The following is a 27,453-nucleotide window of genomic DNA, read 5'->3' as shown; positions in this document are numbered from 1 at the left end:
ATTGAACTCTCTCTGAAGTGTAGTCACATGTAGCATGAAGAGTACATGCGTCCTGATTCTCGTTTTCTCTAAAGAATGAAAAAAAACCCCAACTCTAAAAGAATTAAACAACAATAAGTAGAGGATGGGAAGTAACACTGCAACAAACAAGTTATGTTTTCCAATATTTCTACATTTTCCTAAAGAGCCATTCTTGTACAAATATGCAGCCTGACTGCTGCATTTGAGTTTTAAAAGAAAATTATTCCTAAGCCAGATATAAGTATACAGTTGACAGGTAATCTAAGAAAATGGAAAGCTTTGCATTTCCCTCAAATCTGCTTCCAGGTAATTTTCTGTGTCTCTTAGAGGACATCTGGAATAAAGTCCCACAGTACGATTCTGAAGGTCCTCATCCCCAGTGTTTGTGTGATCCTGAAATCCTAGATTTGTTTTGTGAGGAGCAGATAATACTGTTTATTTCACTGTGGAGTCTACATACGTTTTGCACTGGACATTGATTGCAGTGCAAATTATTGCCCTATTTTTTAAAAAACTATAACAGCAGTTTTGCTCACATTGTTTCTGGTTCTGGAGAATTCCCTCAACCTGAACAAAATTTTGTTGCAAAACTTTGATGTCTACAGAATCAGTATGATTATCTTTTGCTTTCATTATGTCTAACAGAACTGTGCTAAAACACTTCTGGAGCTTAGAAATTGTGTGGTGGCTGTGTATCAAATCTGTTTTTGAGAAGGTAAAAAAAAATTTCAAAATTGCATATCTTTTGAGGCATCTGTGTTGGTGTTGTATGTGCATGTTCCTTTGCTTGTGTATGTGTGTATTCTTGACATTTTCATTCCGTTGTAGTACCCAGAGTGATACTGCATTCTGGTCCTTCCTTTCCATATCAAGGTTGTGGGTTTTAAGGACCATGTTTTGCAAATTAGTTTTCCATAGGCCCTTAACCAGCCTATACTTTGCAAAAGGGGAGAGGGTGTGCTTAATTTTTGTCTACTCCTGATATTTTGTGAGGAAGATTGCGGTTTACTTTCACGGGGATAGTGTATCACTTAAGTGAATATTAAATATAATTACCAGAGATAAATGCCCAAATTAAACTGCAAAAAAGGAGGAGCAGAGGTTGAAGGGGCAAAACAATGTAAGGTTTTTTGCCTCACAATTGTAGTAAAATCTTTATACCTACACACTCCCCTTTCTGTGATCTCTACTCCCAAAGCACAAGCCTTTTTTATTTAGTGGAGGCCATGGTACCTGCAGTTCTAGTCACAGTTCAAAACCAGGCAAGCAAACATGAGCTAAGTCACATTTCTGACATCTGTTTTCCTTTAATTGATCTAAACATTTAGCAGAGTCAGAAAATTTACAGGAAATAAATGAATGTATTTTCCTGTTTATATCTTATGATTGTTTTCTGCTCTTGTTGGGCTGGGTCAGCTGAAGGCTCTGTGTGGAGCGGCTGGAGTGAGCAAAGCCTTTGAAGATCAGCAGGGAAGTATTCTTTCACCTATCTTTGTCCTAGCTTAGATCGGTATTTTATTCTACAGATGGAAAAAGAATCCCAAACACCAAATATCCATGGATCTTAAAACCCACTTTATAATAGCAGTTTTGCTTTTGGTCATTGATTATTAGGCAATGCCTTTTGAAACCATTTCAAATACCTTTAATTGTGTTTTAGCACTTAAGGTAGTGTGGCACTTTTCCCAGTGGGATCTGACAAAAAAAAAAAATTCTTTAAGAAAGTCAGAGTAAACTTCCTGAGGTTTACCATGAATTTTAAGTGCAAGCTAGTATTTTATATTTTAAAAGCAGTCTTCATTTAAGGATTCATTCCTATTCATTTTGTTGTATTTATTACAGTGATCTTACCCATTTGCCCAGTTGATCTTAAAATTCCTCACAGTACTGACAGACGTGTACGTTGTTTGTGTGCAGTGGAAGGTACAGCTGAGAATGCTCCTGAATGTACAGAATCTCTGAACAAAAGATCACTCTGGTAGTGGAGTTCTCATTTGCACGAAGAAGCAGCTGCTTTCAAACTAGAATTGGTTCATTTTTCATTTTTATATACATTAGTGATTCATAAAGATTTTTTACTTTTTATTTAATGACAAGCATAGGTAAATAACAGACATCTCTGAGAAAGCAGTTTGTACAGAAATAGCTGAAGAAAAAATTACTTTCTTATGTTATTGGATTAAGTTGCAGCTTGCTACAATTTTGTAGGATCTTTATTTGGATATATTCCAATCACCTGAAAAATAATAAATAGCATTATAAAGTTCAGATTTCTTTGCAGTTGTAATAATGAAGTGAAATGATACTACACTGAAAAATGTAGTAAGATTTTCAATATATTGCCTTGCTACAAATATGTGGAAGACTTCTACTGATTTATAAATTGCTTGAAGAAACTGCTCTCTTCTCTAGACTGCTAAGTAAAAATCTGCTGTAAGCTTGGAGCTGTCTGGCCTACACTGATTTTTGGCTTCTGCAGATAGTTAACAATGAAGCCCAAACAGTTGATTTTAAAATTGTTCTCAATTCTCTTTAGCCATCATCACTATAATATTTTTAGTGCAGCTGTTTTCAGAAAAGTAGAGTTTTTCTGGTCAGAACTTAATGTTGTGACGTGTTTGGTTCATTTTATTAATATTCTGTGAGTGTAAACAGTTACCACTGGAATTTAAGCAACCTCATCTCTCAGTTGTTAAAATCTCCTCATAAAAAGGAAAATTGTTTTTAATACAGTTGATTAATTTATTAATATAACACTCATTCATTTGAAATTAAATACCTATTTTTACTTGTCACCTAATGTGTAAATTTCCCCTTTTTTCTGTCATTGTTTGAAACAGTTGAAGTCAACTATGTTTCTAAGTTCTAGTCTCCTCACCTTTCTAAATTAGGTAGGTATATTTTATCTTCCTGGAATATGGCTTCAGAATTGCCATTACAAACACTATTCTAATTTAGTTTGTACTACCTTTCATGTTGATATTTTCTTCCTGTCAATGACAATTATTTCATCACGTCCGTAGAAATTCAAGTTTAGAGATAACTATTTTGAAGTCCCAGGTTATATTATAAATTGCATATGTTCTTTTCAAGACAGATGACACCTGAGTGGTATATTTGAGTCAAAGATAAAATTACTTTGAAGAAAATGTCTTCTCTGCATTGTTTTGCAAAGCATATGTTTTGTGGGCCTGTCCAATGTTAACTAAAGCAGAGCAGGAGTTTTTGTGTATGACTTTGGTAAATATTTTTAATTTCAGGTCTCTTTACCATTCTAGAATCTTATTTAAAATTCATGAGATACATAATTATTTTTATGTAAAATGATATTTTAAAAGGAAATGTCATTTCCTTTTAGAGGTACTGATTAATCTGCTTCTATTTAAAGATCTAATAACTCATACCGTAATCACACTCTCATTAGAAAATAAATAGACTGTTCTGGGGAGTCACAGTTACATGAGCTAGTCATAGACATAGGATGTTAGAAACAAAAAACCAATCAAATATTTCTTTTCCTGAAGATACAAAGATACTTATTTTGATTGTGATGGAACTGTATACATTTCTTCTCTTCTGTTTTATCTTGGTGGATCTTGGTCAAAAAAGCTACATCAGGCCCAGTTTACTATATTCAATACCAGCATTTTGGTTAAATTGGCAAAGAAATTCAGCCTAATAAATGTAGAAATAATGCCATAAAAATAATCATAACTTTTCATAGAAAATAAAGGATTCTGAGGTGATAATCATTATTTAGGGAACTGCTGTTTAAATAGATGCTTCATAAAAGCATCAGCTTAGTGTTCAGTAGTGGTAAAAAGAGGTAAGTACATGTTTAGAAATAAAGGAGGAGACAACATGGTAGAAAATGTCATTATACCAAAATATACGCCCTCCACACATTGCCTATGGAATATTGTGTACGAAGACAGCAGCATGACGGGGTTCAGGGAAGAGTGAAGGGTAGGCTCTTGAATCGTAGAGCAGCTTTCCTGTGAGGAAAGACAAAATTGAGTAGGAATCGTCAAGGCTGACAAACAGATGGCAGAGGGTGTACAGTAGATGTCTCTAAAATTGTGTGCCAAGGAGAAGGTGACTGCAGAGTGGATGTTTGCAGGCTTTCAGGACAAGAATCAGAGGATACCAGTGGAAGCTGCGAGATGGCAGATACAGAACAAACACGAAGTGATGATCTTTTGGAAAAGGTGTAAGTATGCTCTGGAATTTCACGCCATATGAGACGGATGTTAGAAGTTTCCATTTGCTCAGAGGGGAACTGGATAGATTTATGGAGTAAACATTAGGTGGGAGTTACTAAATTCACAGAAATCCCATCTGGTGGCCTTGGAGCTTCCATTTTCTAGAGACCACGGAACTGCTTATGGGAGGAAGGATCCCTGTGTGCTTAGTTTGCTCTTATGCTTTTCCTTTGACATCTGCATGTAGCAGTTTTTCTAAATATAGGCTATTGGTCTGTGTGGATCACTGAACTGACCTAGAATAGCCTTTCTAATATCACTGTGCTCAAGTTCTTGCATCTGCTCCTTTTTATGGGATTTCTGCCCTCAAGATAATTCATTCCAGTTAATGTTTGCAACTTTAACACATTTTATTTGGAAGCAAGGCTATATAGCTGAGTAAGAGGGTAATACTTGAGTTTAGTAATAGATTTTGGGTATTGGCTTTACAGTATATAGAGAAGAACTAGCTACTTGAAGTAAAAATTAAATTTCTGATTGTGCAAATCAAGGATTTAAATATTTTCAAATCTTTCTCAAAAGAGAAGCTTTTGAGTCTTCCTCAGGTTGTCTGCACAGAGAATTTGTGTAGCTTCTGTGTCTCCTGCTCTCATATTTCTAGTTAGAAATTCTTCCATACAAAAAAAAAAAAATTACTTAAGACTACTTTTCAACATGTTACTTTTGAAAAAGTGTTCTGAGAGAATCTAAGAGAGGTGAGGGAAATTTGACTTAGTGTTTTTCTTCTATGTGAAAATCTCTGCATCATTTCCCACCCCTTTAAGTATGCTTGAAATGTATTTTGTGTTATGTCACTTTACAGTAAACTGCCTAACAAAATTGTTTTGGTATTGAAAATGTATTTTGGGCATCATTCAGTGGGTTATTTGCTGTTTAGAAGTTTGAATCTGTCTCCTGATCTCATGCCTGCTGCTGGAAGCTGAGCACTAGTGTGGATTGGTTGCCCATGAGAGACATGGTAGGATCTCCATCCTTGGAGATATTCCAAGTAAGCCATCTGGAGATGGTTCTGGACAGCTGACTCTAGGTGGTTTGGCTGGAGCAGCAAGGATGTTGGACCAGATGATCTCCAGAGGTCCATTCTATGACTGTGGGCATACACAGCTTGTATTCAGAATTAAAAACCAACACCAAACCCCTACCAGAATTGTGGGGCAGTGTTTTTATGGCAATATTTATATAGGAAATTTTTTTAAAGAGGGCATGGGGGAAGAGAAGAAAGACATGCTATCCTATTAAAGGAAGAGGAATACTGAAGGTTAAGTTTGCTTTCCTTTGTTTCAGATTGTGTAACAAAAATAGCCTCCATAGTCTCCTATGCCTTTTTGAGAGTGAGGCTCTTAAAGGAATAAATTAACTTCTAGTTTCTTTACAGGAGATTTGAAAACCACATGATTTTACTTACTTACGAAGCATGGAGCTTATCTCTCTTTTTGAGTGGAAACAAGGAGAAAGGAATATACTGAATTCCACATCTGTGTGCATTTCCTATGCTATGCTTTTGAGACTAGTAATAAAAATATACTTTGAATGTCTGATAGAAACAGTCTGAGAATACTTAAAACTGCTTCAGCCGGTCTGGAGGCCTCCAGTGAAATCTAAATGTTGTATATATGTTCTCTGTTGCATATTATATAAATATTACTTAAGCTCATTTCCTGCTTACATGGAACCTATGTTGGCAGTAGAAATTGGTCCAGTTTCCATGGCAACACGGTGGCACTGGGAGAAAGGCTGATGCTGTGCTGTGGTTGGTATTTTTTTGCAAGGGAAGAGGTGCAGACCTACATTTTTAGACAGGAAATGTATTTCAAGCCACAAAAACATTTAGCAATTTTTATAAATTTGTTGGATAAGTAGATACCGCTGACAATAGAAATTGAAACCTATTGTTTGCTGTTTGCAATAGAAAAATAATTTTTAATTCTATCTAACATTACAGAAAGCTGCTGTTAAATACGTACACAGTTATAAATGCTATATTTACATGGAAATAGCAAGGAGACTTATGTACTGAGGACAAAGAAAGTTTTGTCCTGAGGCAAATCAGGGAGAAAATAGACTAAGGCATAGTCTCCTAGCATTTTCATTCTAGTTTCACCTTCTGAACTCCTTTCAAATTATTTTCACAAAGAAATTAGAGTCACAAAGACTTAAAGAAAAATGCTTTTCTTTTTTTTTTTTTTATGGCAGCCTTTTTGCTCTGTTTCTGCATTTAATAAAGATAATCCTTGTTTGTTTTTTCAACCCTCTGTTTTCCTTCAATGGTTCTTAGTACTGGGAGTCATTTTGGGGGAGGGTTTTCTTAATCCTGCAGTTTTGGTGTGACTAGGGTGAAGATTTGTTCATCTTGACTGTTGAGTGGGTGGTTGAGTCACCAATGCTGGAGGTGTTAAAAGATGTGTAGATGTGGCGCTTAGGGACATGAATTAGTGCTGGACTTGACAGTGCTGCGTTAATGGTTGGATTTGATGACCTTAAAGGCCTTTTCTGACCCAAAGGATTCTATGATCTCTTTGCATTTCTGTATTCCTCCTACAGCAAAGTACTTGCTCCACCTCAGTGAAGTGGGATGTTCTGAGAAGTCAAACCTTCTGAGAAGATTAACCGAACTGGAAGCAGTATTCTTTAGAAGTGTGAAGGGCTCTGTTCATCCCTATGAATCATCATCTTTATTTCCCAACCCTGGCACTATACAGTTAGTCTGTGTCTGATGTTGCCTAGCAACAATTCATCAAATGTCTAAAGGGAACTGATTTACCCTAGCTGGGACTCTTGTAGAAATCCAAGTAGATAAAATGTTCATGGAGGAATATTAGCCTTTTCCTATGTCTGGCACCCACACTATCAATCAGAATTAAGCTCAAAGGCATTTTACAGCTGTCCAAGGCTTGGTTGTCTTGCTGATAATTTAAGGATGTTTCATTTTATAGTGGAATATCTCCATCCCATCCTGCAGTCAGGATGTGCTTCAGCTATCGTGTTTTCAGAGGTTTAGTGAATCAAAACTCTCAGTGATAGCCTGCTTACACAGGGCACTGACTGTATATACACACCTTGGTTCAGGAAGAGAAAACCAGCTTTGCCTTTGCAGTAACTTACATAAGGGGAGATGATCCTTCTATGCTTCCAGTTCTTCTTAGCCTCATCTCCTGAAACACAGTGGTTCAATTCAGAGTTTTCTTCAGCTCTTTACCATTCATTATTATTGAGAGTCTCCATAGCTTGAAGACTTCTCTGAGGCTTGTTACTGAGCCAGTGGCAGAGGAGACTTTAGCTGCCTTTGGCACTGTGTCAGTGAAAGTCACGACATTGGCACATCACAAACATATGTAATGTATCATAGTTCTAGCACCAGTCAGATCAGTTTTGTCACCACTGTAACACCTTAACATTTACATTTTCAGCAGCAGTAAGCCTGCCATGTTCCTGGGACCTCAGTTTCTGCTTGTAAAATGTTACAGGTTTGAATTCATGCCATCATAGTCCTTTACTGCTGTTAGAACTTGGCACAACAGTGTTTCTGATCTTTAGTGTACCATTCCAATTACCTTGGTCATTTGACTTTTGAAACCTAGATTAGGAAAGTTGTTCAGTCTTTCAGAGCTCTGTGTGGGATCAGGTGCAGCAGACACAGTTGTCCTTCCATAACAAGCCCTGAGATAAGGTTACCCCTGGAGAAGTGAGCAGAAGGCTGTAGGCTCATGGAAATAATAGTTGCTGTCCACTTCCTATTATAAACTGGGTCCAGAATTTACCTTTACAAGGTGAGATTCCTTTCCTGAGCTGTGGAGTTACTGCCCTGGTAGAAGAAGCTTCAGTCACAGTGTTGTGTTAGCAAGACTCAGGATATGGAGAGATGTCATTTTGGCAGGCAGGTGCCTCTTGACTAGTTGCATCTTCTCAACAGGGGAGACAGTTCATCTGGGATACCATGACAGCTGGGATTCCTTGAGTGCTTTTCCACCATGGATGAGACTCTCTTGCTGTTTGAAATAGGAATATTCCAATAAGTGAGTCATCCAGCAGCCATGCTGTGAGGTAAAGCATGCCAAGGCTGGGATGAGTCAGATGGTCTGATAACCCTTATTCTCAGACTTGCTGACACAAAATAGATTCTGAAAATCTCAACAGGAGTTGTCACAGTGTTTAGTATACAAAACTGCCTCCGTCAAGCCAGCTGGACGGTGCTTTGTAATACTGGAGTGACTTTCCTAACTCTACTGAAAAGGCTACTTGCTTATTGAAGATCAAATTAAATGAAAGGTCCTTCACTTGCAAGGTTTAAAAATAATAGAAAAGCTCCAAAATTGCTCCTTCAGCTCCCAAGGCAAATGGTTGATGCAAATAAGGGATGGAAAGGCATCTCCCTGGAAACATCTGGAAAGACAAAGGGCTCATGGAGGGTTCTTACAGACTGATGACCTCTTCATTGAGGGAATGTGACAGGAGAGCAAACTGAATGCAATGCCTCTTGGAAACAACATCTGCATAAAATAAAATATGCCACATTCTATGAGGTTGTTGGGCAAGAGATAAACTTTGGTTTTGCCTTAAGAAGTATGAGAAGTCAACTTAAAAAAAATCAGAGGTCTGGGCACTTAAAAAAAGATACTTTGTAAGCCAAGGAGCTTAAGTAACTGCTTTCTTAAAGATGAGTTTATCAAAGTTATCCAAATTAAAAGTGTTTTCACGTGATTGAAGAGTAATTGCTACTGCCTCTATGAAGACAAGAAGACAGAAAGATGAAGTAAATGGTCATGAAGCTAGAACCAGCTGCTTGTTATTTATCTGTATTTGGATGAAAATGGGTTTTTGTGAAAAACATCTGCGATTTTTCCATTTGCTGGGCTTCAACTGCAGCTGGACTTGGCAAACTTTTTGCTGCTTTTACTTATTTCTGTTAGGAAAATCAGTGCTTAAATTAACAGGAGTGAGTGATATACAGAGAAAAACTCAAAGCAGACATTTTATATATTGTACTTATGACCACATATACCCAAAATGGAAGAATATAGCTGACTATATTGAACACTAGCAACAAGTTTTTGCATGATAGGCATCTTTGCAACTTATGTCAAATAATTAAGTCAAAATGTTTTGAGTTGCTTGTTTAGCTTGCTTTTATTAGTTTTAATGATATTGCAATGGAAGCTGGGTACTTCCATAAATGCTAGTAGCAATTGTAAAGAGATTTATTAAAACTCTTGTTTTGTAGAGGAAATGCTACTGTGATTTGGAAGTTTGGGAGAAGAGCAGTGTGTTTTTTGAAGGATTGAATTAAATTCTTTATTTTGAAAGAAAACCTGTTAGTGAAAAGGAGTTAATATAGAGTTCATGTAAAATGCTTGTTTTGACTTGAAAGCAAGCTTAATGAGGAGAAGTCTGGTATCAATAGAATTCCAACTGGAGCATTCAGAATTTACCACTGCAGCGAATGTTTGTATTTGCTGTAGACAGAGAGGTTCTAATTGCTGGCTTAGTCATGCAACCTTGTTCCTTCAGGCTCTGGTTTCTCACCTGCCAGTCATGTCCCTCAGTGTTTGTCCAATGCAAAATGCCTGTCTGCTTACCCTTTTCTCATAGCCTGAAGAATTGAGTTCCCAGACATAATCCAGGGCATGATGCATTCACACTTAACGAGATGAATGGGTCTTCTAAACGTTAAGTAAACATGGACATGAAAAATGTATTTTTGCACTGAGATGATCACATGAAGCCAGGATTACATTTTACCAGGGTGCTTTAGGGGCCAGAAAAAAGCCAACCAGCCAAAGGCAAGAGGTATTCTGCTGCTCGACTGCATTTGATATTAAGTGAAGTGCTGCAATTTCACTATTCCTATGAAATCTTTTCTACTAGGCTGTTAAACAGGTAAAAAAGGGAGTGAAACACTGCATTTGTTGGTTTACTTCAGTTTATTTTGCTTCATTTGTCTTCATTTGTGTTCATATGGTTTCTAACATATAAATGTAATATATGCTTTGTTATTGTCTTGTGATAAAGACTAAATCCTGTATTTTGTAGTTAATAATTCATATTTCAGTCCATATTTGACCTCAAAGGGTCAGTCACTTAAGTGGTTTTGGTGCTAAATCAAGTTAAATCTGCTAACATCTCCAGGGTCAGTTAGGGTTGTTGGAGAGCAGAGGGTGATTCTTTCCCCCTCCTTCAAAACGTAAATTTGTTGCTAGTGGCAACTGCAGGATACTGAAGCAACAACAGCATGTTTTCTGAATAAATCTTATTAATAGAAAGACTAGAGACACTATAATTTAACATGCCAGAGAGAAAGGCAGAAATTAAATACTACAACATAACATGCCAGAAAGAAAGTAAAAAATTAATTTCCATTTATATACTTCTGAGTCATTCTGTTAAAAGTAATCCGTTGTGTGGCCATGGTGTGAGGAAAAAGAAGTCAAAATAGTGGCCATTTCTGTCACTGTTGGCTAGTGTTTTCTGTCAGGTCCTCTTACTGGTTGTAAGTGCAGGTTGCTGCACATGGATAGAGGAAGAAGCTTTGCAGCATGAGAAGGAATTCTTGTTGCAAGAGGATTTGAAAAAGTTGAAGCTTCAACTTGAAGTGTGGTTTATGAGACTAGCTTATTTTTTAACAATTTTCTTATCATTATATTGGAGTGGTATTCCATATCTGATGTACTTCAGGTGAAAGTTTTATTTTGACATGTTAGGATGTATATATAAGAAACTGTATTATCCATTGATCAATACGTATTACATGGATTTATGACAGCTCTGTCTTTCCACTAGGGCTCTTTGGAATTTCTTAAATTTTTTTAGCCAAAAGCTCTTGTGGGACCTCCTGATGGGACTTGGGTGTTGCCAGAGCAGCGGTGGGAGATTAAACGCAGTGTAACCATCTCCATGCCTTTGAAATATAGCTCCTAGTGAATGCAAGCAATCACAGAAGGCAAATAGGGCATGAGGAAAGGCTCCTCTCCACAGAGGCCATTTCACTGGCAGGGTGGAAGAATCAAGTACATGCAACCCATGAACCAGGCACCAGACTGTGGCGTCTGGGAGCTGCTAAGAGAGGCAGTGAACAAACTCAGCAGTTGGTGCAGAAGGGCACAAAGAGGTGCCCTCATCCCCGGTCTTAGTAGTCAACACTTGCTTAGGGTTGCTCTGGTCACGCCTCAGAACTCATTTGCTGGTAGCTGCTGGAGTCACTGCCTCAGCTGTGACAGGGACCCCCACCAAGACACACGTGATGGTAAGTGTAGCTCTCCAGCTCTCAGGTTGCCCAGTGCCTGCTGTCTCTCTGTGAAGCTGGATCTGACAGTCACCTCTTCTGCAGAAGGTGATCTCATCACTCACGTGATCAGTGACAGGACTCGAGGAGATGGCATGGAGTCAAGGAAGGTTTAGGTTCAATACTGGGAAAAAGTTCTTTACCCAGGTGGTGGCTGGGCACTGGAACCCCAGGGAAATGGTCACGGCATCAAGCCTGACAGAGTTAAGAAACATTTGGATGAAATGTTCAGGCACATGGTGTGATTTCTGGGGCTGTCTTCTGAAGGACCAGGAGATGGATTTGATGATGCTGGTTGGTCCTTTCCAACTCAAGGTGTTCTATGATTTTAACATTCTCAACCTTTACAACACTTTACTGGTGACTAGAAATGCAGGTAAGGTGCAAGCTGCTAAGTATCTTCATCTACTTTCTTTTTGTGCTGCCAGGTGGGTCTGTAGTTTTTAATTAACTGTTGACTTTTTTTCCTTTGCAGTCTCTAATAGATGACTTGTCTGGAAAACACAGCTATGTGAGAAAAACAGTATTTGAGGAAGAAAACAAATTACTTTCACAAGTCCAGATAAGCTTGAGGCTTTCTGGATACATTTGGCTTATGATTTGCTGTCTTAAGAACATTTTAACAGAATCACATTTCTTTGAGAACAAAATTTCATTTGGCACTGACTTTCAGAGCTTGAAACCAGTTACTTCTGGGAGCTTGGTGTAACTATGTCAGAGAAAGGCCGTAAGAGCTGCCTCCTAAACTTAGCAGACTTTACTGCTTCATCCTAGATGTGATTTGATGTAATGGTAGGCTGCTGCTGGGTCCCCTCAGCTCTGCCCATGGTGATATGCTCTTCCTGTGATCCTGGGCTGGGGCGGTGGCGTGCTAAAACTGCAGTACTTGCTGCGTGAAATGGCATTTATTTATAGTAGCTGTTGTTTTGAACAGAAGAAGGCAGTGTTCTTGGCATTTCACTTGGACTTTGAGTGTGCATTCAAGCCCAAGGTGGCCTCCAAAAGACTAGTAAGCAAGATGGGAATGAAAAATTCATTCTGTGTTGCTATTTGAGGTTACAAAAGCTACTGTGTCTCAGCCTGCTCCCTTCCAGGAGGGATTTTTACTGGTGCTTCTATTAATGTTTGATGGTAGATGGTAACTTTGGAAGGAATGTTAACAGTCCCAGTTAATATTTTGTTCGATAATGACCAGATGTAGAAACTGCTTCATGCTTATGACATACCAGTGCTCTCTCTTTTTATGCATAAATTTTCTAGAATTGGAGATTGTAGTACAGTTTTGTACTACAATAAGAACACAAATAGTGCTTTTCATGTATAGCAAAGCTTTCTCTGGAAGTTCACATCAACACTTTCTTGTAGTTAGTTAAAAACACATCTCCTTATGCCCTATTTTCTTCAGGATTTGTAGACTTTTTTTTCTGCAAATGGTAAGAAGACCTCTGCCATAATTAAAAATAGTGATTAAATTACAAATAATTTATCACAACTATTAACATTTAAAAATATTCTGAATTATAATCCACTTAAAATCTTACTTGTAACATGAAACATAATTCTTTTCCTTGAGTGATAACTTCAGAGTTATTTTGATCTTTCTTATGTTTTTGTTGTTTGTTTTATGTGTGTGAATTTATTTAGAAAGCCTCTGTTTAAGGTTGCATCCGGTTCAAAGAACTCAGTGTTAGAAGGCACCTGTCTAATTAAGCTAAATTTGCATTTGACAAAAAAGAGTAGGCAAGAATTCAGCTCGTAAAGCAGACACCATTTGAACAAATGAAAAAGGGATCCAAGTAGCTGAGTCTTTCAGCAATTAAAAACAGCTGTAAGAAGATATATGTGTACAGAGATTTCAGACTTTTAACTCTACAGAACCTTGAGAGTCTTGGAGCATAAAAGCTTTTGCCTTCAGGAGCTGGAGAGGAGCATAGCTGGAGCTTCTTACAGATGGACCCACACTCACTAGTAGATTTTGTAAAGCTCCTATCTCTTAGGAGGCTTACAGCGTAATTCTTCTGATGCTCACCCTCCCCCTTGCTTCCTCTTTTTTACCAGTTCAAATTGAAATTCCCTGTAGAAGCTCTGTGGACATGGCAGAAGGTTCATAACATTGTTAGAACATACTTTATTCCATATTTTATTAGGTATATGAAGAAGTCATTTAACCTATTTTTAACTGCATTTACTGTTATATGTCTTTGGTTGTGTTCATCTGAAAATCTTAAGGGGAGTTTTATTTTCCCCTCAGACTGAGGCAGTTTTTAGTTTATTCCGGCAATTTTCTGTCTCCCAGTATTTTTTTTCATTTGACACAGTCTGTTTTCCTTCTGAAATGATGCTTTCCTAAAGGTAGGAGAATCAGGTGCAGGTTTTAGCTACTTTCAAGGTAAAGCTTTGTTTACGTAAGAGTAGTCACCCTGAGTGCAGTACAGTGTTCATAGAGAGGGACTTCTGCTGTTGTATGCCTGTTCCCCATGGGAGCAGGAGGTTTTCCTCAGGTAGTCTTCATCTATAGCAGTCTTGCCTTCAAGACATTCTTATCCATTACTTCATAATGAAATCATATTTTTTTTTTCTAGGAGGGTTTTGGATAAAGAGGCCTGAAGTCTGTTTTGGTTTTTAGTAATGGAAATTATTCATTAGTTGAGGAAAATAAAGGAATGTCTGAAGATGGAGTGACTGCAATAGGACAGACCCAAGGTGCAGCTGCATTCCCTCTGGCCAAGAGCAGTTTCCTGGGGAGGAGTGCAGGGTTGTGCCCCAGTGTGCTGAATACTGTTCCACACCCAGCCATCCCAGGCTGCTGGGCTTCATGAGTCGAAGGCAGTCCTGGGTCAGCCATCAGTTAGATTTTCTTCCATGAGTTTTTTGAGCCCTACTTGAACTTAACTAGCTTCTCTTATCCATGATATCCAAGGGAAAAAAGTTCGTTTTCATTTTTAACATCATATTGCATGAGTAATTTAGTTTTTTAGAGTTTTCAATCAGCTTGGCTCAATTTGTGTGGGATGAGGCAATGGACAGCCATTTCCTATTTGCCTTCTCGGTATCTCAATATTTTGTAGCACTGTGCTGTCTTGTTTTCCTGGCTGAAGAGCTCTGGTATGTTCAGATGCTTCCCATATGGAAGGCATTTTGTGATTTTAATCACTCTCACTACTCTTGTTTCACCTTTTCCAGAATAGAAGAATAGCAAATGACCCCACAAGATCATCAACAACAAAAAAAGAATGGAATTTTCTGGATTTCTCATAGTATAATATTCTCAGAATTTTAAGGTTTGAGTGTTAAGGAGATTGCTTTTCCTGTTGGCTGATACCCAGTGGGAGCGTGGAGCAACATGTCCATGAGGGAGAACAGTAAAATTAAGTTGTCAGAAATGTTGTGTTTCATAACAGTGGGCAGTTGATTTATTGTAAGACTTCATGCAGGGTTTTGACGCATTTTGCTTCAAGTTCACTGTAGAGGAGAAATACTTCAGCTTTTCCTTTGTCTTTTACTAAGTATTCCCTCTAAGAGCAGTTTAAAAATAGGATCTAATTGTATTTTGATTGAACTTTGCTGTAAATTAATTTTTGTCCATGGAAAAGGCAGTAATTAAAAGACAAAAATGCTGGCTAGTGTTTGCTAATTGTTTTTAGTGTTTCTTTCAATACAATTTTAAGGTTTGTCATTGTAGCCTGTGGAGATGGTCAGTTCTCTGCATACCCGCTGTCAAAGTACTGAGAGTCTAGAAATGGTGTCGTCTTCTGTTAATTGAGTGTTTATGCTTGGATGGTGATGAACAACCTAATAGTGGCAGACCACAGAGTACCAAGTGATTACTTCAGAAAAAAGAAAGGCAGGTTTAATATTTATCTCACATGCATGTGTTCCCTAATGCATATCATTACATAGCATTTTAGGAATAAGAAAGACTAATAACTTGAAATAATGGTTGTTGAATAGCTTTTTGTGTTGTAATAGTATTTGACAATTATGTTTTGAAAAGGAAATGGAGATTACAGACATGTTTGTGACTCACAAGTTTCTAAATGGTTGGATTTTTTATTGCCAATGATGTTTTAAAAGTCTACTCAAAAGAAAAATAATTTACATTTTAGCAGACTATACTGAAAAAAATGAAATCTAAGATGAATAAACTCTGTATTCATGCGCTAAATCACAAATGGAGATGTTGAAGCATTCATCATAGCTTATCTTTGCAATTCAATGAAAGGGCAACTTAGAAATAGCAGAACTGGAGTTCTCTCATTCATGTCCTTCCTAACACTGTGAAACTGTGAATTGGCAGAAGAGCAGGAATGGGGATGCCAGGATGAGTTACTCAACCTGTAGGCAGAATTTAAGCCATCAAGTGAAGTGTTGAAGACTTAATCTTTACATATATCCTAGAAAAATAAAAGTGAACAAAACCAAAGAACAATAAGAATCTCTAGGTAAGAATTCTAAACGAGAGGAAAAAATAGCCAAAAATGCAGAATTAGCAGTCAGACTGATGTAACTCAGCATTTTTGTTTCCCTCTCTCATCTTTCTGTACTAATATTTGATTGCTCCAAAAGATGCAAGCAAAGTTAAATGGACAGTGTTTTATTATTTGCAGATGAAAATCTTAAATAACTCCAGAAGGAAATAGAGTAATATCTTTCCTTCCTTCCTGGTACCCACAAAAGTCAGTAAGAAAACACTTCTGAATATAAAAATCAACCGGGATTGAAGACAGGAGAAATAACCCCTTTCAAACCAAAGTCAAATGCAGTAGCTTGAGAAAGTCTCAGAAGCATCCCTGTTTTCTTAACCTTATTTCAATGACTTTTTAAACTTATACCATGGTCTATTTCCCTATCCTACCCTGAACTTTTCTATAGTTGTACATTTTATGTGACCAAAATAATAACATGGACACCTGTGGTGAAAACAATGTCTATGATCCCATCCAAAATAAGGAGTCCAGGCACTGATGGATGTGCCTGTGTTCCTGGTACCCTGCTTTCAGGTATATTGATGAAGTGCAGGCTGTTTCACTCTGCATTCGTTTTATTGCTTGTAGAATCATTTAGGTTGGAAAGGACTTTTAAGGCCATCAAGTCCAACCGTTAGTTATTAATTTTTAAGTGTTCATAGTTCTTGATCTGTGTATCCAGAATGGTCCTGTGCCCAGCAAATGAAGTTTCAGGGTTTGTAATGTAGGTCCTTTTATAATGGTTTGTTGGATTAAAGCTTTCAGATCAGGTGTGGGAGCTGTCAGCTTGCTGACACTGTGAAGCCAGGCTGGTTCATGAAACCAGGACAGCCAGTAATCCGGTTTGTAGTAAGATTAGCTGGTCAGAGAATGTTCTGAACCTTCCATTTGCAGTTTACTTTCCTCTCAGTGTACCAGATAAAGACATCTTCTGGGAGCCAAAAATGAAAGAGGGAGGCAAACAACCAACATAATTTTAAGTAGGAACATGTGCATATATATTTATTTTCTTATTGTACAAATGGATTAATTCTTTCTTTTCTGTCTAGTTTCATGTTGTTAAAAATTATATAAGTTCATGTATTTCATTAAGTTTTTCATCATAACTTAGATAATTGATAAATTAGTTCTTTTTAAATCTGACCATTTATTGATGGAAGAATTTCATAATCTGAAAGGGGTAGCAGGCAGATAGATAAATTTGGTATGCAGTGCAGCTTGCAGTGATGTCCTTTTAAGCAAAGGTGTAATAGCAGCTGCTGTGCAGGTGTTGAGTGCTGCCAGTGGTATTTGTTTCTGACCAGCCATGTTCTCTTTGACACCAAATGCTCTGTCTGTCTTGAGCAATTGCAGTGTGTGAAAAGAAAAAGGAATTAGGAGGAGGAGGACTTGAAGTGGGATAAACATAAGTACAGTTTTTACTCATGTTGAAGGAAGTATTTGGATCTTAATTGTAGGTGCTGAAACACCAGCAAATTACAGATTTCTGTTTTTTTATGACATGAAGGACAAAATACTGTTAATATATTGTTTTTTAGATGTGGTTAATTTGAAGTAGATTTAAATGTAAATTATAGCAGCTTTTGATGGTACAAATGCTTAAAGTTACTTTGCAAATATATTTGGAAAGTATATCCTTTTAATTTGTAAGAGGTATGAATACAAAAAAATAACAGTATCAACCTGTTTGGGGAAGACTTTCTTAATTAAGTGATAAAGAGGTCATATCGCCTCAACCCTGTACTTAAGTCCATTGAAAATACTCAGTTTTGAAATGTGAGTAATTTGTAGTTGTACCAAGTACAGCTTTCTTCAGAACAGGATATAAAATATATTTCACTTTGTTTGGGTTTTTAAAAAAATTGGAGTTGCAGGACAAAAATATAACCCCATCTCTTGCCTGGTGGTGTCAAGCTTTGGTGGGCGATTCTGTTTTGTTTCTTTTTAATTATTGTGTATTAAAGCATATGCTTTATATTTATTTTTTTAAAGATATGCTCTGGGATGAGCATGGTAGAGTACCTAGGAAGATGAGTTTTCTCTCACTTTCTAATAGACGTTTTCAGTATTTTGTATACTGATACAGCTTTCCAGTGTTGGCAGCAGCTACAGAGGAGAAAGGCATTAAGATTTGGATCAGTGTCTTTAGAAGATTGTTTCTTGCTGTGCATTAATGAGATCTTTCCTACTTCAGCTAGCAGGCAGGAGCATTTGAATAACTTGATATTCTTTGAAAAATATTTCTTCAGTTGTGCTCAGGAAGATGGTTTTAATGTCTCATTTGCTCATCAGGAATTTCAAAAGCTCGTCTGTATTTCATTATATACTTTGTGTGTCTATCGCAAGCTCTTTCACTTGAGAGCCGCTCTTGGTTTGGCCAGGTTCCTCCCTGTGCACGCCTCTCCCGTGTCCCAAAGAGGCTCTGAAAGGTGACAGAATGTGAGATGCTTCCCTGGTTTTTCACCCCCTGAAGGGCTGGGCTTACCCCCGTGAGGAGGCTCTTTAGTGAGTGCGCTCTCTGTCATTTGCAGGCCAGAGCCTCAGCAGAAAGCTCCCTCTGCACCCCCGCCTCCCCCCCCGCCGCCGCCTCCGCCCCTGCCGGAGCCCGCGCCGCCCGAGCCAGAGGAGGAGATTTTGGGCTCGGACGATGAGGAGCAAGAGGATCCCGCAGATTACTGTAAAGGTGAGTGCAGTGCACCACTGCTGAGAGGGTAAACACTGTCATGCCAGTCTTAGTTCTGGTTCTTGAGGGATTTTTAAAGAGCTGATCTTTAATCATGGAATTTACTTATACAAGAATTGGGAACAGCCCTTCATTTCAGGTCCTGATGCATAATTGTCTTCAGATTAGTTTTTCACTTAGCCATAGCTTGTTTATACATTTTTCAATAAATATACAAGTATGGCATCCCTGTATTCTTCCTTATGTCCCAAGTATAAGAATTGAGAGTAAACTTACCTTGATTCATGTGAATTGTAAGAGAAGTTGAAGCACCCAAACCAATACAAGCAACTCTTCTCATGCTCCAAAACATTCTAAAATGCCTTGGTGCCTTTACCCAAATTTATTTTTTAAACTGTATCTTTTTTTTTCCCCTTTCTTCTCTCACCTGCACTAGCCTAAGATGTTACATGCTTCCTTTCCACATGGTGTCTTTCACAGCTCTCGGCATTGTCTGAGGCTCTCTACTACATCTTCATTTTAACTCAGTTTCCTTAATTTTTGTATTGGTTATATTCAGTTTTTAAATATTGTTAAGTGCGTAAAAGCATAACTGCGGTACAATGGTGTCAATATTTAAGTTTATTTTAAAGTTGTTGCTAAAGTTGCAAGTCTGTTTCCATTAGGGTAGAATGTGCACTGTACTTACATGAAAAACGATAAATAACAGTTCTGTCAACTCTGGGTTACTTATTGTAATAGATTTCAAGAATACAAATATACTTACATTAGAATTTTGTCATTTCAGATCAATATTTTTAAATATACAAAAATCATTCTATGCGCACTTGACTATATCTGGTATTCTGTATTCCTCATACCAAGAAACACATGATAATGTCTTCTTAATCAGAAGTTTTCTGTATAAGCCTGGAAATGTGATATTTTAAGAATTCCCCATTCCAGCTTGGAAAAGTATTTTGTATTTACATATTTAACAGTGAAAAGTGACTATTTCATTTTGGTGTAAGAAGTTTTATTAATATATTCAAATGTCTAAGTGGCTTACAAATGCCAGTAGTGAAAGTCAAACAGTAAACTCAAACTAGGTGTCAGAGTCCACAGCAGGAAAAAGTAAAGCATGTTGCTAAACCATGCTTAAGCATTTTGGTTTGGTTTTTTAATTAGTTGTGTTAAAACACATTTGTTCCATACGATAACTCTTTTGGTGTCTTTAACATGTTCCATCAGTGAATAAGGGTTTGTTTAAACATCTGTGTACTTGTAAACATCTGTATTTCCTTGAGATTAAGCATTTCAAAGGTCTGACTTTATTCTATGAAGTAAGGACTGCATTTAATTTCAGACAATCTATTGTTGTCTGTTTTCTGGTATCCCTTTTAAAATGTCATCATCTGCAGAAGCTAGATCACAAAACAAAAAATAGTCTAAGTTGAGAGCCTGCTTATGAGTTACCTGTTTAACTAGGGCAGGTCAGTAATGAGATCTGTATACTTTTGAAATAAACTGTATGTTACACTAAGAATACTTGCAGGATTCCTGAAAAATTAAAGGAAACTTCTGTATGCATAGAAGTTCTTCTGATTTTTTTCTTATCCTGAGGGTTTGAATTTTTGGAAGTATATCAAGGCTGGTTCAAGGTTTGGTTCATTTGGGTGTCTTGATCATTACTTGTTTCTACGAGAGCAGTGCTTTTGCTGCTTCAGTAGAGGATTTACTTATTTCCTGACCCTAATTTCCTGTCAGACTGAGCAGTGCATTTCCTTCTTTCAATCTGCTGGCATGGAACTGAAGGGAAGGACACCATAAGGATCTGAATTCCATGACCATATTGGGTTTTGTGTATAAATTTTATATTCTGTATAGGGAATAAGAAAATTATTTGGTAATGAAGTCCAGAATGGCTTTTAGATACATTTTCCATTTTTTTGAGAGATGTTTTATTAGTTTGAGTGTATTTTTCTGTTTTGGGTAGCCTAATCTGTATTTACAGAGTGGAAGATAAAGATTTGGAAATTGCCATTTATTACTGGAGTGTCTCTTTTATTCCTAATTTTGTCTTCAAAATGGCAGTCTTCCAGGATCTTTGACTGAAGCCCAGAGCATACTTCATCTCTTCTCAACCACAGTCTGAAATTTCATAGGAAGGAAATTTTGATGATGACTATATAATTATTTTTTTTCAGGAATTCAACAAACAACTTGTTAGCTGTACTTCCTGTTGAGTATTTTTTTTACTAATTTAATTTTTAAGGGTATGTTACCGTGTGCTAGATTTGCATCTTGACCACATTACATGGTGATTATTAAATAGTCATAGTAGTGTTTTTTAATGAGGAAATTGGATCAGTTTGTATTAGCACCTGATGTGAAATAGACTGACTAGCAGCCATCTGTGAAAAGCAGATTAACTTCCGTTCCCTGGGGGCTTCCTCCAGGGCGTGTTTAAATCTGTGACATTCTGTTTGTGTCACTGAATTTGCATAAAATTAGTTTCAAATATTTATTTGATTAAGAAATGGAAATATCAAACGTCCAACTGCATGATTTTTTGAGGGGTACTTTGTAAAGCTAGTTTTTCTTCTCTGAAAAGCCTTGAAACACTTGATGATTTTTTCTTTCAGAGTCTGTTGTGTCATGGATGTAATTGGAATTTTTTGCTTCTCTGATCATCTTCTCTGCCCCCTGGAGATGTCTCCCATTCATCCAGTTCACAAAGGGAATAATTCCCTTTACAAACATAGAAGAGCCAGCTACAATTACCAATACATTCAGGAGACATCCAGGAATAATGATCTCATTTTTCTGACCCTCCTTCTTGCATGCATGTAGCTAGCTAGCTGTGAGAGACACTTCTTTTTCTGTGTGTGCTTCAGTGAATACTGCAACAGGGTGGGTTTATTTTGGTTACATTATCAGCAATGACACACATTGTATATTTTCCAATGCCGGTTTTGTTTTTCCAAAAGCCCGTAATTTTTATCAACTTGTTAATTTTGCATAGATGTTTTCTTGTTACTATTACTTAGAAATACTTCTGATGTCATGGAGAACTTAAATGGTTACATTCATCATAGGATGACACCAGTTTTTAAAATATGCATAACTAAGTGGGTTGTTACCTGTTTATCCACAACCTGTAAATGTATATGTTGCTGATGCAAATAAGCAGAGAGTAGCATGTACAGGAATGGTAAGAGATAAACTGCTTCTGTTGTGACTTATGTCAATGGAAAGTATCTTGTGAAATATATATACTCATATGCTATATATGCTACCACTGTTGGCATCTGTCACATATGCTGGTGTGTTGCTATAATTAGTTATGACAGTAATGTAGGGATCAAAACAACATGAGTTTTACATATATAGTACTGTTATGCTTCCAACATGGAGAGTTTACTAAAACAACTTACCAAGCCCCAGTTTATTAACTTTGTCTGATTTCCTTTCTATGCTGTTTTCTTTTGTCTGTGATGGGAGGAAACTATCACAAATTTCTGATTATTTTTTGACTCTGAAGCACAAGTATGCCAAAAGCTATTTATAGGGTCAGACATAAAAGGCACTTGTTTGCCTAAACTATTCCTAGAAACCTATTTTTATGTGATAGTGTATTTTGTGGAAGTCTCACATAAATTTTGCAGGTCATCATGTTCGATTCACTTCACATATGTGAAAAATCTTTTCATAATGGAAGGTAGAATTTCTGTATGTTCTCTTAACTTTCCTCTTGCATATATGACTTCATCATCCTGCATAGAATTTTGTGGGAAAAAAATTACCAAGTAATTATATTTTTGTTTGTTTGTTTTAAACCAGTCAAGAGCTGTCTTAAATAATGATTATATTTTTCCAGATTATTAAATATCTCCATCAGCTGTTACTAGAAGGATGCTTAAATAGACAAAATCAAATTTAGTTTTGATTTTTGTATCAGTACTGATTCATGTACTTGCATTTAATCAGCAAATTTCTATATTAATGAAGCTGCAATAGACTCAGCTTCATATGTGGCTGATACTGTTTCTGTTTGCAAATGGACAGTATAATAGTCAGCCCTTATTCTCAGTAAGTCCATGCCCCCCGCTTCTCTACTGGAGAGTAAATCTGGTCAGGTATTCCAAAAGTGATCTGGTTTTTGATTTGGAAATAAGGAGTTCCCGCTTGGCAGTGTGGGCATCCTTACTGAGGTTGGCACAGCTCAGCAGTGGAAATGAAAGTATCATTTTGCTTTACCGGGTGAGTTGTCCTGCAGCTTTCATGAACATTTCCTTCCCAATGATGAGAGGGCTGGGGAGGTCTTCCCCGAGGGAAGGGTCAGCTTTTGGGTGAAGCTGTGTCTGCTGTTTGCTAAGCTTGCAGTTACACGTTAGCACACATATATCAAAGGTGTGAGTTAGGTACACCAGCATCTAACACAATACGTCAGTTAAGCTTTATCCTTTTCCTATGTAATCATTATAATTCTGTAGCACAGTTGCGTTAAATTTATTAATCTGCTCTTACAGTATATAAAAAATCTTGCAGTTAATAAAAAACTGCTGAACTTATGTTAAGGCAAAAGATGTTATTAGCAATAAAGAATATAAACATATCCAGATTTGACATCACTGTTCCCACAGATAGAAGGAGATGAGAGAAGTCCCTGTTTTAAATTCAAGGAATTAAGTTATAAATTCACATTGTTGTCTTAACCACTTCTAACAAGATTTTCAGGGCATTCAAAACAGACCCAGAAACTTCGAGAAAGTAGTCTGAGGTTTTTCTGATTCTAAATGGGTTAGTCAGTAGCTGAGGATCCTGCAAAAGTACAGTTGGTCATGGCATTGTGAAGGACCAGAAAGAGACAAAGAAGTGGTTCCTTGAAAGCTGCTCTGAGTCTGCTGCTGGTGATGTCCTGGAGGGTTGCATGGTGCAGCTTTATTATTTGTTTGCAATTTAGGCAAAATTATGGATGTTATTGTTGGTCTGTTAAGGTATGAATAAATATCTTGTGTGTTCATTGTCTTCCCTGTGTTTAACTAGGAGTAAGAATGTCTCCCAAAATACAAAGGAAATAAAAAGCTCCATTATACCTCCTAGAAACCTGAGCTCCAGCTTGCTCTGTCCTGTTGGCTTTTCTGCCTAATGGGGTTGTGGAGAACCTGTGTAGTTGTTTAACTTTGGACTGCAGACTTCAGTAATGAAAAAGCAGTTCAGACAAAGCCTAGAGCTGCCTTTTTTCTCTTCTTTCTCCTCACTGTAAAACCCTCAGACATCAGATTCACATCCATTGCTGCTGTGAATCAGGAGCCAAGCAGAACAGCACCAATGAAGTCTGCGTTGTTCTTAACATTTTCTCAGGAAGTATTTTATTGCTGCTTTTATTATTTGATAACAAATGGGAATTAAACCAATCACTGTTGAGATTCTGCAGTCATCCAAAATATGTTGACTGGAGGGGCTTCAGATATGATAAAGAAATAATGTAGATCTTTTCTGTACTGTCTGTGAAGTGGAAGATAAGCCCGAGGAAATAAAGAACAGATGGTAAGATTACCATAAATAAAAGCCATAAGAGAGAAGGGTGAATAAACTCTACAGTAGTTACAGGACATGATTTTTTTCCCTCCAGGCCAAGCAGGGCAGAATTTTTACCATTAAAGTTTTCTTTATATTTCCTATTTATAGTACAGAACAATTTGAAGAGGAAAATTTACACTACAAGAGAATGTTTTGAAAACCTGGGAATTATTGTTTATTTTCTAAATATTCTTTTTTTCTACTTGTTTTTTCATGAAAGGAGGCTATCATCCAGTGAAAATTGGTGATCTTTTCAATGGCCGATATCATGTTATTAGAAAGTTAGGATGGGGACACTTCTCTACAGTCTGGCTATGCTGGGATATGCAGTAAGAAAACTATTTATTTCCATGTATTTCTTAATACGTTACTTTATTTTGTTTGCATTAACTTTTATTTTATGTGCATGATGAAGTTATGTAAACTTTTAGTGTCATTTTGTGCAGAAAGATGCCTATAGTCTTATTTTGCCCTTGATTAATGGAGTAGTTTATAGAAGCTCTCAGAAATAAATGTAATCCTATTTTCTTTGACAAATTAGCTTTGCTTATTAAATTTGTATGTTGTCTTGAGCATGCAAGAATAAACTTAGATTATTTATTTTGTGTCTTTAATGAAAAAATGTAATTATCTTCATTAAATGATAAAAACTGTAAGCAGATTCCTATTTTAGGGACACTAGCATCAAGGAGATTAAATACTCAATAAGTTACAATGTTAAGAGTATTGTTAAAAGTTGTCGTTAAGTGTAATTTCAGCATTTTCTGTACAAATGCATTAGACTATGAAATATTCTATTTAAAATTTCCCAACCTTCAAAGTATGTTTATTTTAGCTTGGTATACATGTTGAAAATGTGTCTCTTCTTTTCAAGGGGAAAAAGGTTTGTTGCGATGAAAGTTGTAAAAAGTGCCCAGCATTATACAGAGACAGCCTTGGATGAAATAAAGTTGCTCAAATGTGTAAGTATTGCTATTGTAATACAGTGTTCAATAACAATAATAACAGTAAAAGTGAATTAAAAGAACCACAGAGAATTGATTCTAAACTCTTTGTTTTTTTACATATTATCCTCTAAATTTCTGGCTTATTATGAGTTAACATGTTTTCTGAAGCTCCATAATACTTAAGTTTCTGTGGGAATCTAACTAATTAGTATTTTAAAGTGATTTTTTTCCTAAAATGTCAGTGTTTGCATTCTTGGTTTAGGTTCGTGAAAGTGACCCTAATGATCCCAACAAGGATATGGTTGTACAGCTAATTGATGACTTCAAAATTTCTGGAATGAATGGAATTCGTATCCTTTTGAAAACATGGCATTCTCATTAAAAATGTTCTACTGAACTAAGTAAGCATTTAGTTCTGGATTTTTTCTAGTTAATCTTACTTGAAACATGCAGAGTAGAAACACCAAAATGTATGTAGATGGAAAGAGAAGTGCAGTGCGTAAGGCACTCTCTGGAGTGCCAGAGAGTCTCTGGTTTTTCTGAACACAATGCAAAAGTAAAAAAGAAGTCTTATGTGTCCTGTCATGGTCAGGTGTAACTAGAGATAGATTACTTAAAAAATAGAGTTTATTGAAAACATTTGTAATAATTAAAGCTTACAAATATTTTTTTGTTCTAGACTGGTAAAGAGAAATTGTCAGTGTCGTGAAAAAGCTTATTTTCTGTTTTCTTGTGAGAAGTGTGAGGCTTCTCTTGTTCACGTAATCATCTTTTGGCCTGGTGTTAACCTTGTTTTTGGCAAAGGTTGTGAAGCTTTGCCTTTGAAAGCTTCCTTTAAAAAAGCAAAAGAGGGGTGGTGGAAAAAGAGAGAGATAATGTGAAATATAACTGACTCATTCTCAGGGTAAATTTTGGGTCTGTGAATATATTTGATTTTAGAGTCGAGCTAAACTGAGTTCTCCTTGCTAATTGTATTAGATATTTCAGCAGCTTATTATATTACTGTGCTTTCATTTACTGTTACAGCTGGACTCGTGTGTGCCCATTGTGTTTTGGAGCCCAGTAGCAGACCTCACTGTTCATGGGTATAATAGTGCGAGAGAGACAGTTCCTGCTCTAGAGAGCCTAATTATACATTGATTTTGGTGATGTGCCTTCAACCTTCAGCAGGTCAGATTAAGGTGCCTTTCACCAACTCCCATCTTCTAGGAGAGGAATGTAAAAGGTAACTGTCAGTAGATCTGAATGCTCACTAGAAATCCTTTTGGATAGAGTGTGCAAGCAGTTTTCATCCCGTTCATCTGTCTGTTGACATTAGTTACAGAACCTTTGGGTATGTGGTGAGAATGAGAGTGTGGGGTCAGGTATTCTCAGTTCTAGTTAGGTGGGTGTCTAATCTCCTTTTCCTTTGCCTCATTTTTATTCATTTTCATCTGACAGTAGTACAGTTGAAGAATAATTACTTTTAGAAACCAAAAATTTTGATTTACTCTTTTATTGTGAAACAGTAATATGAAATAAAGATTACAATAATGCATTCATGGCTATATGTAGAAATAACTCTTACCTGTTTATCAGAGCAATTTCCCAATAATGTTTTTAAACTCTTGCTAAGAATACAACTGTATTAAAGGTGAGGGCTGTTTCTAGGTGTGAAGAGTAAATTTTGTTAGTGATAATAATTTGAAAGCATATACAAACTTACATCTTTATACAGTATAGCACTTACACTGAGAAAACCGAAAGAGACCAAGTGCTAGTGAAAAATAAGGGATCAGGTAGCTTTGTATTGGCAGATTGAAACTGGACAGTTGATGTTGATTTATTCTATTTCAGTTTTGCCTTCATGTTGAAAACAGGCAGTACAGAAATTTTTATGTAGAAGACAAATGTTCCTGCCTTACTGAAAAGTACATTTTTCAGAAAAGTGCCAATGTACAGGATGGGCTGATGCTGGACTCAAATTTAAATTGCATCTGGAAGTCTGTCAAAGTCCTGACTGCCAGCAAAAATATGATACCGAGTATCTTATACTTTGAGTTTTCCTGAGAACAGCTTGTGCATCCTGAGTTATTTGAGCAGCACTTGGTTGCATTGATTATTTCATCAGCTCCTTTTTAAGTTCTAGGGAAAATAATCTTTGGTGTAGATTCTCTTACGATGGAGCAGGTAATTGATTTTAATATTTGGTGCTGTTTACTTTTTAAAGTGCCATATTAGTGCTACATTAGTG

General features: G+C 36.8%; 1 protein-coding gene across 7 annotated transcripts in view; it reads left to right on the top strand.

The window, feature by feature from the left end:
* Positions 1–27,453, top strand: part of LOC131572655 (SRSF protein kinase 2) — a 129,720-nt gene that overhangs the window by 68,354 nt on the left and 33,913 nt on the right. For all 7 annotated transcript variants that reach the window (XR_009276034.1, XM_058825908.1, XM_058825909.1 and 4 more), the window contains 4 exons: positions 18,557–18,708; positions 24,494–24,602; positions 25,148–25,235; positions 25,483–25,570. Coding sequence is in view for 6 of the 7 variants with exons in the window: in XM_058825908.1 (XP_058681891.1) it covers positions 18,557–18,708; positions 24,494–24,602; positions 25,148–25,235; positions 25,483–25,570 (437 nt within the window). In the remaining variant the exon portion in view is untranslated. The remainder of the gene's footprint in view (positions 1–18,556; positions 18,709–24,493; positions 24,603–25,147; positions 25,236–25,482; positions 25,571–27,453) is intronic.

This window comes from Poecile atricapillus, chromosome Z, assembly GCF_030490865.1.
Source record: "Poecile atricapillus isolate bPoeAtr1 chromosome Z, bPoeAtr1.hap1, whole genome shotgun sequence".
NCBI classification, from domain to species: domain Eukaryota; kingdom Metazoa; phylum Chordata; class Aves; order Passeriformes; family Paridae; genus Poecile; species Poecile atricapillus.
Note: the sequence above shows the minus strand (reverse complement) of the source record. Positions and strands in the feature narration are given on the sequence as shown.